Source organism: Nylanderia fulva, unplaced genomic scaffold (assembly GCF_048542155.1).
Source record: "Nylanderia fulva isolate GAGA-0341 unplaced genomic scaffold, ASM4854215v1 Scaffold135, whole genome shotgun sequence".
In the NCBI taxonomy this organism is placed as follows: Eukaryota; Metazoa; Arthropoda; class Insecta; order Hymenoptera; family Formicidae; genus Nylanderia; species Nylanderia fulva.
In genome coordinates, this window is record NW_028189569.1 from 1 (window position 1) to 17,421 (window position 17,421).

Consider the following 17,421-nt stretch of genomic DNA (forward strand, 5'->3'; position numbering starts at 1 on the left):
CTTCTGATTTGTTATTTCGTCCCCCTCCAGAATTCTAGCAGTAACATAGCATTAAATTTTTGACACCTCACCTTCGCCTACTCGCTTTGGAATAAAATATTAATATAAATATAATATAAATTAAAGCAAATTTATTGTTTATTTATAAATATATTAAATATATTAAAACAAATTTTAAAATAAATTCTAAAAAAATCTATTGACTACACATTTCATAGAAAAATGCACATGGTCCGCAATTTTTTTAGACGGCCCTGCAAAAAGAGAGACAAACATAGGCCTCAGATGTAGTACTTCTCACTCTAAAGCAGGCGCGCGCTTACCCATCGCGATGCTCAGTCCATTCTATATGTCGATGGGCCGACCTGTCGACCCTTAAGGGTCGGCAGTACACCCAGGCAAACTCCGAATTGATATTGGAGACCTCGTGCGGTGACAACGCGAAACTCCGGTTTCAGTGTTGCCAACGCCGAGAAACCAATTCTCGGGTTTTATGTAGTGGTGTATGTCTGTACACGTACATACACCACTGCATCGCTCACGCGGACGCACGTAAGAGAGACAAGGACCGATAATCACGTGTTCTCCTTGTTCCTCTACCGTGCCGGTATACGCGAGATGCCGCCTAAAAATGCTTTCTGGCCTTCCGTAGCAGAAAGCAGTAACGTAGCAAGACTAATAAGCACCCATTTTTGTAAATTTTATATATGCTTATGCACATATGTGGATATATTATTTATATATAAATATATATATATATAAAATATACTAATTTACTCTCAATTATATATGCTACTGTTATTATTTATCATTAGACAATTATAAAACAGAGGTTAGAGATTTGGTCTGACTACACTGGCCTCAAATTAAAGTTGTATATATATTTATTTTAACGTTTCGACCATACGGGATGTGGTCCTTTTCAAAAATACAGATTGGAATATCAGAGAGTTACAGCATTTTGTCTTTAAAATTTAAGCGCAAATTATGATTTGGAGAGATTTAACTTGTCAAATAATAAAATATAAAATAAATTATAAAACATATACATATATAATTTGTAGTGCTATATATATATATATGTTTTATAATTGTCTAATGATAAATAATAACAGTAGCATAATTGAAAGTAAATTAGTCTACAATGTTAGACACGGGTACTTGTTAGATTTGATAATTTATTGCTTATACTTTTTCGAGAGACAAGAATAAGAGAACGAATATAAATTATTATTAGCTTGTATAGCAATCATAGATTGACGAATATGCGTTGGTTATTCTTGATTTCTTTTCTATTATTGATGTTATTGTATAATTTGCTCCATAAATACTTATAACATAAAAGAACTTATGTCGAGTAATATTGATAATCTCTAAAAACTCACCTTTAAAAAAAGGTAAAAAAAGGCGACCAGTTAAGGGCACGCCATTAACAAAAATTATCCATTGCAAACCCATGTAGAATCCTATCCTATTGCAAACCCATGTAGAATCCTATGAAAAATTAATCATTGCAAACCCATGTAGAATCCTAGGCAAAATTAACCATTGCAAACCCATGTAGAATCGTACCCATTGCAAACCTATGTAGAATCCTATGAAAAATTAACCATTGCAAACTCATGTAGAATCCTATGAAAAATTAACCATTGCAAACCCATGTAGAATTGTATTAAAAATTATCCATTGCAAACTTATGTAGAATCCTACATTGCAAACCCATGTACAATAGAATTGTATGAAAAATTATCGATTATAAACCCATGTACAATCGTAACAAAAGTAATGAAATAAAAAAAAAATTGCGCCAAGTGAAAGTAGAAACTTGTACCAGTGGAAAATTAAAGTTGCAGACATATATAGAGTCGTATAATGAATCAGTAAAAATTTAAATTTGCAAATGTAGAATCGTACCATAAAAAAACTTATCTTTTAAAAAAAAAGATAAACAAGATGCCAAGTCCATGCGCCATGTGAAAAAAAAATAAAAAAATTTTAGTTAAAAAAACTGGGCGCGCTGTTAAGTTTCAAAATTACAATGCACCTTAAAGTAACATTAATTAATTTAAACACAAAACATATTTTAACTGTAATGAGTTTAAAAGTAACAATTTAATTTTAATATTGTTAGAATATTATTTAGCAGCGCTCCCAGTTTTTTTAACTAAAATTTTTTTATTTCTTTTTCACATGGCGCATGAACTTGGCATCTTGTTTATCTTTTTTTTTAAAAGATAAGTTTTTTTATGGTACGATTCTAAAATGATGTGTACAATCATATCCTAGAATCCTGATCATTCCTCCTAAAGCACCCTATTTATATAAATTTACCCATATGTGTGTGTGTGTGTGTGTGTGTGTGTACTAATGTCGAGCATTTTTTATACATTTTCTATTAAATTTAGATAAAAGTTGCAGGATTTCGAAAAAGAAAAAGTTGACACAGACTTTTTCCTAAACGGCGATTTTCAAGGTTATTTAAAGGTCACTTATATTTTCAAAATAGAATTACCTTAATTTTTCTCATATAAATCGATTCCTCGCAATATTTACTATAAAAAGTTGTAAAGGTATAATTTTTACATAATCTTACATAAACTTCGAAATATTACAAATATTTTATTTTATGAAATATTTCAGTTTATGTAAAATTATGTTAACTATCTTTTAAATTATTCACTTTTAGCCATCTTACCCTTACAACCTTTTATAGTGAATATTGCAACAAATTGGTTTATATATATAATATATATATAACATCAGTTATTATTAATTGATGTTTACATTTATTTTTAGACTTACTAGAGCTCAAATGCTCCACATTTTTTGCAAAAACTGTTTATTCTACAGATTTCAAATATGCTTTTAAATGATGATTGAATATTTCCTTTTTTTAATTATTTTTATTATTATTTTTCAATCTCAATCAACTTTTATAACTTTATGCCAGCACGATACAAATACATGTGTCTTTATTTTTTTTATTATTTTCATTATTATTTTTCAATCTCAATCAACTTCTATAACCTTATGCCAGCAGGATACAAATACATGTATGTCTTTATTATTGTATCAACTCTTGTCTTTTCCATGTAACCATGTCTTCATAGTTTGAATTATCCCTTCATCTTCTCAATCTTTCGCAGAGATTTAATTAATTAAATACACTTCACACGAAATAAAGTTTGCTGGAAGATATACAGCAAACGATAACTGTAAAAACATGATTACGTGGAAAGAACAAGAGTTGGTACAGTAAAGGCAAGTAAATAAGTACATGTAATGTATCGTATTGGCATAACGTTATATCCGCGGAGCAGATAATGTGGCTGTAGAGGTAGTCTGCAGTGCAGCTAATGTGGACGTAGATGTTGATTGAGATAATTGTCTAATATAAAATAGAATTTAAAAATTTAGTTTAAAAAGCTGTTGCATATATAAATAAAGTTTATTTTTTCTAAATTTGGAATATGTTTAATTAATTAATTTTTTAAGTCTATGTTTAATAAATTTTTTAAGTCTGTATTCAATAATTTTATTCATTTGATAAATACATGTATGTCTTTATTTTGATATGTTTAATATAATTAGAAATTCATTATTAATTAGATATGTAAACTATAAATTCATATATAATATTTGAAAATATATGTGAATATTTAAATTTTTATCTTCTCCTTCCTCTCCTTCAATCTCTTTAATATCAATAGGTGTATGTGTGTACACGCGCGCACATTTGTACGTATTTATTTAATTATTGGATAGTTGAGAGTACTTAATTGATAAAAAATTATGACAATAATAATCCTTGTTTTTTTTTCTTATTATTTACTCAGATTTTTTTGTCTATCTTATAAGATAAACACTTTAGAGATTGAATATTTCAAGTAAACTAATTGTAAGTAAATTTCACATTAATGCATATAGATGTTTAATCATGAATGTACTAAATAAGTACACAAGACGAACAGTGAGTGAGTGAGTGAGAATGAGAGAGAGTGTGTGTGTGTGCGTGTGTGTGTGAGAAAGAGAGAGAGAGAGAGAGAGTTAGCCAACATAACCCCGCACGCTGCCGATCATGAATGTACTAAATAAGTACACAAGACGAACAGTGAGTGAGTGAGTGAGAATGAGAGAGTGTGTGTGTGTGTGCGTGTGTGTGTGAGAAAGAGAGAGAGAGAGAGAGAGAGAGAGAGAGAGAGAGAGAGAGAGAGAGAGAGAGAGAGAGAGAGAGAGAGAGAGAGAGAGAGTTAGCCAACATAACCCCGCACGCTGCCGATATGGCGGAGCGCCACTATCGCCATCTGTTGTAAAACGTGCAAGATGGACAAAATTACCACTACATGCATCTTGCATGTGTTGTGTACGTGTGATATATGTGTGCGCATGTGTTGTATACGTGTGAATACGTGTAGCACGATACTACTATGTATGCGTGGTCGATGATGATAATGATGATGATAATGATGATAATGATGATAATGATGACGGGGACGTTTCTTAATAGAAATTTTTCATATTTCGACTTTGCATTTATATATCTCTGCTTACAAATCACGTAGAGCAGAAATAAAGACACTTTTATTATATAATTCGAACTCAATCTATCGATTAAGTCTAGTATAAACTCGATTGCTTCAGCCATTATTGAGGATTCGAAATATTATAAAGACTCAAATGTCCGACTCGCGTTAAGATACACGGTGTCTCCGCTACGCCCTTAACTGGTCGCGAGACACTACCGTGTCTCTTGATCAATGCAAAGGATGTTCAGTATGTATCACCCAGTAAATTATTAGAGTTCAAATATATCAATATCAATTTTTTAATAATATATTGGAATACAGAGAAATGATAAAAAAATATATTTCGGCAATAAAAATTTTATAAATATATTGAAAATATTTTTACTACACGCGCGCGTGCGCACACACACACACACACACACCCACATACACACTATATAAATGCAAAATAATACAGAAAATAAATTTTTAATAAAAATCAACATACCAGCTATTTGTGTGTGTATATGTAGCTGCAAGCATGCAACGGATTTATTACTTGATAAATTTATTTACGGATTTATTTTGCATTTATATATATATATATATATATATAAATGCATATATATATATATATATATATATATTTAAAAAAACATTCTTTTTCTCTATTAATCTTAAAAAAATATTTTTTAATATTTTTATATATTAAAATATACTACCTATATATATTATTATATACAAATAATTGTTGATTATTATATTGCATTATTAATTAATTGAAGTTAGAGCAACATGGCAGCAGCGTTTTTTTTACGTGGGGGAAACCTTCAAAAGGCACCCCGGTTTTCTGGGGTAGTGTGAGATTCTTACTCACTAAAACCCCCACTATGCATACGTTACATGCTGCAATATGGCGTTGATTCAATGGTATCCACGCCTCTTTATTGAAAGTGATCCGCCCTTCAGACGTCTCCAAATCTATCTGCAACAAGCAACTCTATAGATAATATCAATATAATTATAGTAAAAGAAATAATTCATTATAAAATCTGAAAGGAAAACAATGTCAATTATATAATATTAAAATATCAATTACTTATAATAACATCATAATTTTTTGCGCTTATTGGAAACACAACAATAGAAGCGCTACAACATATTGTTACATATTCTTATCCCGAAAATCGTTATATATAAATATTTAATACAAAATATTGTAAAAAATATTTAATATAAATATAAAAAATAATATAAATAATAAGAAATGTTAATAAAAGAATAATATATGCAATTTTTTCCAATGCAATCAAACATCTATGAATTATATATTTGATTGTATTATTTTTGAGATCTTTTCTATTTTAAAGTTTTTAATGTAGTACAATTACTTTGGAATAAAGATATATAATAATATGTATACAATGTACAGTAAACAATAGCAAAGCAATGTACATATAAATATACATACATTTAAATATCTAATCTTTTCTATAATTTGAAGTTAATAAAAATTTTAATATATGTAATTGCTATTGTTTCTGAACATATTTAATAAACAACACGAATTAATAATTCGAGTGGATCGCAATTTAAACTAAGTTAAATAAATATCTTTTATTTTATCCATGTTTATTTATTTAATGAATATAAAATATAATAAATATAAATGTGTGTGTGTGTGTGTGTGTATACAAAAATGTTGATTATCTCACATTATGTGTTTCAAATTATTATGATTTATTAAATATTTGTAAATAAATCTATATAAATTTTTAATATAAATAATTAAATATTTATGTACAAATAAAATATTTATAAATATTATTTTATTTGTACATAAATATTTAATTATTTATATAGATTTATTTACAAATATATAAATCATAATAATTTGAAACACATTATGTGAAATAATCTACATTTTTGTAAACACACACACACACCCACACACACATATGTAAAAGAACAAGAATAGCAATAATTCTTGCCTAACATTATCTTTCAATTATCGTTTCGTGTACGCAATATATGTATTTCGCATTATGCATCTGTAACAAATTATATCGAATGATTTATTATTTGCATATTAATTTGCATATTATCTACCCAGACAGCACCAAGTCTAAAATTGACGCATAAGATAGCATTAAGAAATCTTTAAGACAACTATCTTATGATATGATATCAAAAAGACATCTTAAAGATATCTTACGCGCCAATTTTGGACTTGGTGTTGTTTGGGTATATACAATAAATAAAATATGTACACAAATAAAATAATATTTGCATAAATATTATTTTATTTGTACATATTTTATTTACATAGATTATATGCAAATATTGAAATAAATCATTCGATAATTTATTACACATTTATTTATTATATAGATTTATATAGATTATATGCAAATATTTAAATAAATCATTCGATTATTTGTTACAGATGCATAATGTGAAATATATATTGCGTACACGAAACGATAATTGGAAGATAATGTTAGGCAAGAATTATTGCTATTCTTATTGTTCTTTTACATATAATATACATATACAGAGAAACAATGATAATACGAAAACCGGTTCTTGCTGATATCTCCCAATAATCGCATTCGTTCAACGCATTAGTGTTTGTGTCTACATGGATGTTACTACATATGCGATGTAAGAGAGACAAAGACAGAATGATAGTCTCTCCTTGTCAAGCTGTTAGCTGTCAGTATGTTACCACGGAAATTTCCCCTGCTCCTTATGAATCTAGTGAGAATCTTATCGTCCAGATATTTCATAAAATAAGTGACAAAACTTTGGTTTTTTTTTTTTAATATATTCTTGATATAATAAAGTAGTCCGCCAAAGAGTCGGATTTTGCATTTTTGCTCTAAAAAATTTATAATAAATAAAATACGGACTCCTGGCTAACCCAACCTTACCCGTTACTAGCTGCGCATTCCTCCAAGTTATATTATAAATTTTATTTTCATCTTTTTTTCAATAAATAACTCTTTGGCGGACTGCATTTGAGCTTACTGATTAAGAATATCATAAATTTAATAAGATTCATTCAGTAGTTTCGCTAATATCTGGAATATAAGAATCTCTAATTCCCGGCCGGCCGATAGGCGTCTCCACCATGTCGCCTGCCGACCCTTAAGGTGTTTTTTCACGAGCCGCTGAAATCGATTGTTTGAGCGACAAAATGATCACGTAACAACTTTTGTCGCTGAATTAAACAGCGATCATTTTTGTACATGAAAAGGATAGGCAGCGCGACAGAATTGAAAGTTAAGCGTTTAAGTAGTAAATGCTTTGTAGTTGAACTGATTTAAACTACAAAATTGTTGATGCTGGATTACGAGCGACAAATTTGTCGCTTCAATCACTTGTTTTAGCGGCACGTGAAATTGCACCTTTAAACGCTTAACTTTCAATTCTGTCGCGCTGCCTATCCTTTTCATGTACAAAAATGATCGCTGTTTAATTCAGCGACAAAAGTTGTTACGTGATTGTTTTGTCGCCCAAACAATTGGTTTCAGCGGCTCGTGAAAAGACACCTTTAAGCGCAGTTTTCATTGACGTTAGAAACCAGCGTCAAACGGAGATCACGTGACTAAATTTGTCGCTTGTCTAATGGAGGGAGAAGTAGTAGCAAAATATGCGCGTCGTAAAACGCCGATAAAATAGAGAATATAATGGCCTCGTTTATATCAAGCACTTGATACGCGTATCAAATAGTAAATTACTAGTAAATTGGTTCAGTTATTGGCTGACCAGTTCAAATACACTAATTGATACGCGTATCAAGTGTTTGATGTAAACTAGGCCAATGGCTTACAGACAGAAATATCGTGCAAGGATGCTAGAACGTACGAGGCAGGTGAATAATGTTCAAAAATAACAACTCTTCTTCTTCACTGTTGAATTTGCGGCACGCTGAAATAGCTGAAACGGTCTGAACTTTATTCCCCACTATATTTTCTTGACGCCGAATCTGGGGATCGATTGTATATTTTAAAGTATGGTGAAAATGACAAAAGTGAGCTCTTGCTTGATTGGGTAACTTTCATCATAGTAAAAATACGAATTAATTCGCATGAAACTGTTTGGCAAGAAATTCTGTGTCAAATAACGTCAAAATCGTAGTGTTGTTTAATATCCTGTATATCACACATACCTCGAGAAAGTTATGTATGTAAGATGAATTATTTTATTGCTATGATAATATAAAACGACGATAATAATAATAAAAGACAACAAATAAAATATCAAAATATTATAAGAAGGCAATTAAGAGATACTATTTAGATCCGTTTGATACACCAGAGACTACATTTGTCAAACTATACAAGTATAAATAAATTTTTATTATAAATTTCATTTGCAGTATATGTTAAATTATAATTTGCATATATATATATATATATATATATACACATTGAATATTTATCTATATTTTAAATTATAATCTCTTTACTTGTTATGATATAATTTCATATATCTTTAATGTAATTTTTATATATTTCATATTTTATTTTTTTTTTTTTGCATTTTTCGCTTATTTTTATTATTATATTTTATCCGCCCCCGACCAAAATCCGAATGTTTATTCATAAAATTTAATATAATTTCTTTTTGTTTCTCTGTAACATTCATGCTTATTCACACCGTTCAAACTGCAGAGGTTATAAAGATAATATTACTGAAACATATATGCATGCATATACGCTTTACGGAATGTTCACTATGGTTTGTGCTCCCGTGAATCTAGGGATATCGTATTTTCACCTTGCTCATAGCCAATCGCGTGTATTTCTTTACGTGAAATGAATGTGCGAAAAGTGAGAAAAATCGACACAAGTAGACAATCGATCCCCTGGAGAAAGTCTAGTGATTTTAATTTGACGCTGATTTCTAGCGTCCATGAAATTGCACCTTTATTATAGGTCTCTACCGAGAACCTTGCTTCTATACTCGTCTATATTCTTTGCTTTAGCGTTGGTAAAATTCTGAAATTGTCATCGAGTGAGGTTTCTAGTTCTAGTTCGATATATTAGTTCGAAGTTCGAAGTTTTCTCGCAGAGGTTAATAAACAAATAAAGAAATATTCTTGTTGATCGTTAAATAATTTTCTAAAGATTTATAATTGTAAATTGATCGTAAAGAGTTTATTGCAAACGAAAGGACACAATAATAATTACATTGATAAAACCTACACATATGTCGTGAAGAAATATTAAAGGTAAATATATATATTTAGTTTAATTCTTTGATTCTTAAATTTTAATGATAATATAATTAATTATAATTTTATTCGATGATATGTACGTATGTTATATGTTGCAGGAATAAAATAAAAGGAAAAAATATTAATTGAATGAAAATAAAATGGACAACATAGAAGAAAATATTTCTGAAGCAAGCACGGTCGCCAATCCTTTTGTATTTTCCAAACCGAGTAATATATTTCATCCCTCAAGAGTCATTAATTTTGGCATGGAATCGGATCACGTTTTCGACATTCATTCCAATAAGAAGGATGTATTTACTTTTGCTGCACCTACGATACTATCCCAATATGATAAAAGTATGAGTCTGCAAACCAGTAAATCTAACAGATATAAGCCGAGAATTTCTAGAAACACATATGGACCTGCACTTAATGTGTTTGCCAATGCTCTTAAAGATACAGGTGCGTTTGAGCAGCTGAAGAAGAATTCCAGGTCGCAGATTACTAAAATCAACATAGACAACTCGATAACATGTTCTGATGTTCCTCAATCTCTGCTAACTAAAACAACAGCAAAGGAATATTTCATAAAATATGGGAGTATCGTGAAAATAACAATTCGTCCGAGAAAACGCATGATCATAGTAGTTTACACGTCAAAAATAGAGGCGAATGCCGCGTATTACGGAAGCAGCGACTACATGGGCGAAAAATTTCACGTGGAATGGACGAAATTGGAATCACCAGCGAAAGTGCCGACTAAAAAGAAAATCATGCATAAGAATTTAGTGACGAATCTGCTTAAAGCGGCTGATGATGAAATAAAAAGTGAATTAGAAGCCATGTCGAATTTAGAATATAATTTGCATTCTGACAAAGAAGCCAAAATGTCTGATACAGGTACACTATTTCCATTAAAGATCAGAGCACCGGTAGGGAAAACTGTGTTGCCTTATGAGAAAATGGCAAGTAAATTTGAGAAAACGTCTACAAAGATGGAAAAAGTCGACACCGAGAGTCAGATCATCAAACCTATGCCTAATACCTCTATGGAGGAGTTGCAAAGTATAATACGTCAAGTCGCTCTCACGAGCGAGGACAAATACAAGATCTTGGAAGCCAGAGACCGCATTATGAGAACGAAACGAGTCAAGCCAGCCTCACTTGCGTCAGCTAAGATAACCAGCGGCATCTGTCCGGACATGTGCCCAGAAAAGGAGCGTCTTATGCGCGAGTCGCAGAGGCAAATCGCGCCATACGAGCAGCTAGAAGGTAACGAATACAAAATAAATCACGCGACTGCCGTAAAACAGTATTCTAGATCCTCCGCGGACCAGGAGGAGCCGATGCCCCATGAATTGAGGCCGGTGAGGTCGTTGAAAATGACCATGAGCTACCTGCTGCACGAGATAATGGATCTCTGCGAGCAAGAGGACACGAATCTGGCAGAGTGGTATCACTTTCTCTGGGACAGGACGAGGGGGATCAGAAAGGATATCACTCAGCAGGAGCTATGCTGCGCGGAAAGCGTGGAATTGATAGAGCAGTGCGCCAGATTTCACATAGTATGTTCGGAGAGACTCTGCGCAGAGGACGCGTCTGTGTTCGATAAGAAAATCAATTCGGAGAATCTAACGAAATGTCTGCAGACCTTGAAATACATGTATCAAGACTTAAGATTGAAGGGCATCATCTGCGAGAATGAGTCAGAATTTAGAGCGTATATTGTTTTGCTAAATCTGAACAACGGCAATTTTCTGTACGACCTGCAACAGTTGCCAAAATCGGTGCAGAATTCGCCAAGAATTCAATTCGCCATCAAAACCTACTTCGCGCTGGACTCGAATAATTATTACAAATTCTTTCAACTTGTGCGAGAGACGACTTATCTGAACGCTTGTATCCTGTTAAGATACTTCAATCAAGTTAGACTGAAAGCCCTCTCGATAATGGTGAAGGCGTATTGCAGAAGCACTTTGACAGCCTTTCCGTTGTACGAATTAATGGATATCCTTGGCTTTGAGAACGAGAACGAGGCTAAATATTTCTGCGAACAAGTAGGACTAAACTTATCCAACGATGAATTGTATGTTCTCTTAAATCGCCGGAACTTTAGCATGCCCGCAACAAGTATACAACAGAGTAGAGCCTACCATCTGATAGAATCCAAGAGAATATTTTTGAACTTCACTATTGGACAGTGCATCGCTGGGGAAAAAATGCCAGAGAAGACTTACAAAAATCACAAACCACATGACAGCTTCGACACACATGGTTATTTGTTGCCTGAATCCATTAATATTGTAGATCAAAATACCGATGTTCTTTCTACGAAGCATCTGGACGAATTCGGAGTGGAGAAGAAGATGAAGAAGGCGCCATCGATCCGGGACAGAAACCAGAAAGCTGTAAAGGATATTCGTTCTACACAAATTAAAAAACAGTCCGCTAATACAAACAATACAACGTCAAATGTACCTAGACTTATATCAGTTTCTGAACCGATCCCGCCGAATGTCTTCCAATTTTCAAATACATCCATCGGGCTTAAACCAAAAATACCAAGTATATTCGAATGCAAGCCTCAACTTTCCACAGCAGACAAAATAGCTTCCAATAAGCAACCTGAAAATAAGAATGCAATGACTGGTGAAGACAGTAAGACTGAAGTTTTTGGCAGCAATAATATTTTCAGTAATAACGCGTTTACATACAATCCCATCACATTTTCTAAGCAGGAAACATTACGTAACGTAGAGACTTCTGCTGTAGCTACAAATCGGAATGTCTTCTCGGAAACAAGACCGGAGAATATATTTAAAAATATGGCGCCTTCCACTACGGTTTTCGCCAGCAGTTACCTTTCCACCCCGTTTTCCGCACAGCATTCGGTAAATATAAACGATGGAAACGAAATAATGAAGAATCCAATTTCTCCTAAGAAGGAACAGGTCCGAGAAGAAGAAATAATCATACAAAAGAAATTAGAGGCCGAGAAAGCGAAGCTGGAGCACGCGAGGAAGATGCAATGGATCGAGGAGCAGTCCAAGGAGATTTACAACAGCCTGTACGAGGAAACCGCGTATGAGTTTTGCTCTATCATCGCAAAAGAGGATGTCCAGGAGATAAAAATGTACGAAATATTGAGCGAAAAAATTCTGTCCGACATGACCGACGAAGTTCTCCGCGAGATATGCAGCGCAGAATTAATTGCGGAAATTGATCGGCAGCGGAAGTTAGAAGCTGTGGCGTCAAGAATAAAAAATCGAGTGGTGATTAAATGCCTTGATGCTTGGAAGCTGTACGTGTCGAGGAAGAGACGACAGAGGGAGGCGCTAGAAGATACGCCGGTTTGGTTGCAGAGACATACCGTGAAAGAGAACGCAAGGATGTTGTATTCCAAGGAGCAGGAGGTGGCGATACGAAACATGCGGGAGAAGAAACGTCGATTGAAGGATTTGAAGGGTAGGGAGACCCTCGCACCTGTCGAAGTTATTGCGTACGTTGGTATTAAGGAGAATCTGCGACTGCTAGACATCAATCTCTTGGCTGATCTGTTCTGGAAATTGGTGATTTCCTGGCCGGATTTGGCCAACAGAACGATCCTGTGGCATTATAAGAAAGTGATGAACGAGTATCTGTACTCTGAGGACTTTACGATGGATCCTATTCTGAAAACTTATCGATCGAATCCCTACGAAACTCTACACGTTTGCATAAGGCACCACGAGGGTTTTATCAGCGAGGATAATTTAGTCGGGGCAGACGCGCTTTTGTTTATTGCTGATGCTACGGAAGACTATAAGTTTGTCGCCAAACGTTTAACGAAGATTGTATTGTCGAGGGATAAACTGATGCCTATGCCACTCGCCTGTATAATTTTGGGTCGTGGGAATTTGAGACTTCAGAATGAGAATATTGTTTCGGTTTTGGAGTCCTTCTTGGAATCTGGTTACATATTGGAATATACGATTATGTACAAGGAAGATCTTTCTGCAAAAGTTATTTTAAATTTGATACAGAGTGCAGTTTTATGGTTGACAATGAACAAATCACCGTCAATTCCACTGGAAATGGATTATTTGTGGAATGTATACAACATTTGTTTGTCAGAAGAACTGTGGCTAAGGTAATATCCTCCTTTACAATTCTTTTATTATACAGAGTATTTTATAGAAAATTGCTGAAACTAATGAGCTGTCATTTTTTTAATGCATGCAATTATTGAGAAAACAAAAATTGTGTTGAAAAGAGGAAAGTCTACAGTTTTTAATGGATATAAATAAAATGTTTATATACTAGTTTACTTTATTGATAAAAAGTAATGAAGAAAGTGCTAATAATCACATATGTAAGCTAATGATAAATATTTTCGAAGTGCACACCATTTGAATTTGTACAAAATTCTGTTTTTTTACGAAAACTCGTAAAAACTTTTTCTAATATGTCATTTTTAATGTTATTGACGATCCTTTCAATAGCTGCTATTAAATCTGGCGCTATTGAAAATATTTATCATTAGCTTATGTGATTATTAGCATTTTTTCATTGCTTTTTATCAATAAAATAAACTGGTATACAAACATTTTTATTTATATCCATTAAAAATTGCAGACTTTCCTCTTTCCAATATAATTTTTGTTTTCTCAATAACTGCATGCATTAAAAATGACAGCTGATTAGTTTCAGCAATTTTCTATAGGAGAGACATCCCGTATTTCAATATTGTATTATACAGGATATCCTCTATATAATATTTTAATTAATATAGTTGAGTATTTAATTGAGGCTTGGTATTAGTCGCATTTATGTTAGATTGTGACGTCAGAAGCGAGAAAATACATGCTGAAAATTTGTGTGTATCATTTTTAGATAAAAAGATATTTTGATGAAACGCTACTTTATTTTAGTACACTTTTAAAATATTCCAAAAACTATTTTTCCCTTGATAGTCAACCAATAACCGTAAAATTGTGACATTACACTGATTTTACAGCAGTTGATTGATTATAAAGTTTTCGGAATATTTTAAAAGTGTGCTAAAGTTGAAGTTGTCTTTCATCAAAATATATTTTTATCTAAAAGTAGCATGTAAATATTTTCAACGTGTATTTTTTACTTCTATTTTTAGCTTCTAGCGTCACAATTTAAAATGGTTACGGTAACCAAGGAGCCTTAATTCAAATCTTAATGCAAAAATAATTTAATTAATATAAGTAAATATTAATTAATTGTTACTTTAATTAATACAATCGAATATTTAATTTAGTAATTTAAATAAGTTGGATATTTGATTAATATTATTAATTAATATATATGGTCGAATATTGCTGAAACTATGGCTGTAACGAAAAAAATTTTTTAAATTAATCTTTAAATAACTTTGAAAAATAACGAAATATTAATACTTAATAAGGCCAATAAAGAGCAAAATTATTATGGCTATTAGTCTGTAACTCGTTATTAAAAAAACTGCAGTTTTTATCTAATATCCATAATAGCACTAATATCCATCATAATTTTGCTCTTTATTAGCTTTATTAAGTATTAATATTTCGTTACTATATAAAAAAAGTGATAATTTAATTTATTTAATTAATTTGAAAATTAAATTAAAATTTTTAGTTAATATTAAAAATAATTGATGTTTTTCTTCGTCAAACCTCTGAAATATTTTGTCATTACAGTCACAGTTTGAGCAATATTTGATTATATTAAAATTAACTAATTATTATTTTATTATTATTATTATCATTATTATTTACAGGATATTGGGTGATGCTATGTTCAATAAAAAATTGTCAAATGCATTACAAAATCCTAATTTTGTAATTGATTTACACAATGAAGCCGTAAATCATTTGATAGACATTATTTTAGATCCAGAATCTATGCTGTATACAAATTTCGCACCCGAATTTAAAAGATTCCTTAAAAATACCAGTACAATGCCACGCAGTTATGAGCATTTCGACGAATCGTGGAAACAAGATGAATACAGAGCAAACATGGAGACTATAATGAATAGTTTTGTGCTACCATCATGGAAGTGAGTGTAATCTAGTGTTAGAATAATTAATATTTCCAAACACACACACACACACATACTAAAAATCATTGATATTTTTAATATTTTAACATTTTATATAATTATTTAATATTTTAATTTTTAATTATTTAATTATTTAATATTTTAATATTTAATATTTTCTTTTTTTTTATTTCAGCGCACCATGGCCAATAACAGATATACAAGACTTACGACGATATACCATAAAGTATTGCAAAGAAGTACTGCCTGATACAAATTGTAACATTGTATTTTGCGATATATTAAGTGATTTATATCTCACTTCTGGAAGTTTGCAATTATCCAATTTTGTACACATACTATTGCATGTGATTAAAGAGAAAATACATCTTCTGGACAAGAATCAAATAATCGTCTATAACAGAAATCATATCAAACATTTTCGCACATTACCATGGTGGTTTAAATCTAATGTACTGACGAAATTTCTGTCGCGCGAATCAAACTTTGATAATCATCACATGTTAAATGAACCAGAAAAGAAGAGAAAGAGACTCGACGATTCGGCAAACGACCTGTATGATAGTGTACTAGATGAGAAATTTGGACCATTAGCAGAATTTTGTGAAAATACTAAAGCTCGAGTCATAGAGGTACACTCTGTGTCTAAAAAGATAGAAAACCAGTTGCAAATGCAACAATTGGAGAATACATTATTGGAGGAGAAACTGAAGAATGCCTTGTTTGAAGAAGAGAACTTAGTATAGAGGAACATGTGATTTTTTTTCAACTGTCTGATATATAATCGTATTTTGGTTTTATAAGTTTTATATGCACACATGATATGTTACGATTACCCGTAATATTATTTTCTAATTAAACACATTCTAATATATGTATATCTAAAACATGTGTAAAATATGTAAATAAAAATGCCATGAAAAATATTGAGCTATAATTTTATTTAAAAATATTAAATTATATATTAGACGAATAAAAATGTAAATGTAAATTATAAATATTGTATATTTAGTAATTTATTTTTCATAATATATTCCATACAATATATAATTCATAGAATTATAAAATGCAGAAACATTCGTAATTAAACATCGCTTTTTTATATAATTTGAATAGTATTGTCATTTGATATTGTACATCTCGCAGATTCTCGTAGAGAAAACAGCAAAAAGAATTCTTCATAAAAAATATTTTGATTGAAAATTAGGAACAGCATAAAATTAAAGACTTGTTTTATTAATCTAAGCCTTATAAATTTGCTCTCCCTTTTCCTATATCTTTCTTTGGTTTATATTATATAGATATTTCTGATATGACAATTTTATTGCATAATGTGCGATAAAAAACCCAGATAGCCACAGTAATTATTATGACATCATTTTGATGGCAAATGATGCATTTTGACATCAAAATGATGTCATAATTACTGTGGCCATCTGGGTAATAAATTGTTGAAATATGTGACCGCAAAGAGAGACTTTGATATAAGATATTATTTTATATGATAATAAAATTGTATATTTTTTAATAAATTGAGATCAAATAATTTGATAATACAAAGTTTAATAATGTTAAATATATATATATATATTTAACATATACACATATACACAATAGAAAAATTTAGAAAATCAGGA

At 31.2% G+C, this 17,421-nt stretch overlaps 1 protein-coding gene across 1 annotated transcript; it reads left to right on the forward strand.

The window, feature by feature from the left end:
* The first annotated feature begins 9,506 nt into the window (after window positions 1-9,506).
* On the forward strand, window positions 9,507-16,710 carry xmas (RRM_XMAS2 and SAC3_GANP domain-containing protein xmas). The gene is made up of 4 exons (XM_029299074.2): window positions 9,507-9,744; window positions 9,849-13,861; window positions 15,500-15,781; window positions 15,960-16,710. The coding sequence occupies exons 2-4, from the start codon at window positions 9,891-9,893 to the stop codon at window positions 16,528-16,530; spliced, it is 4,824 nt and encodes a 1,607-aa protein (XP_029154907.2). The 5' UTR covers window positions 9,507-9,744; window positions 9,849-9,890; the 3' UTR covers window positions 16,531-16,710.
* The last annotated feature ends 711 nt before the right edge of the window (window positions 16,711-17,421 follow it).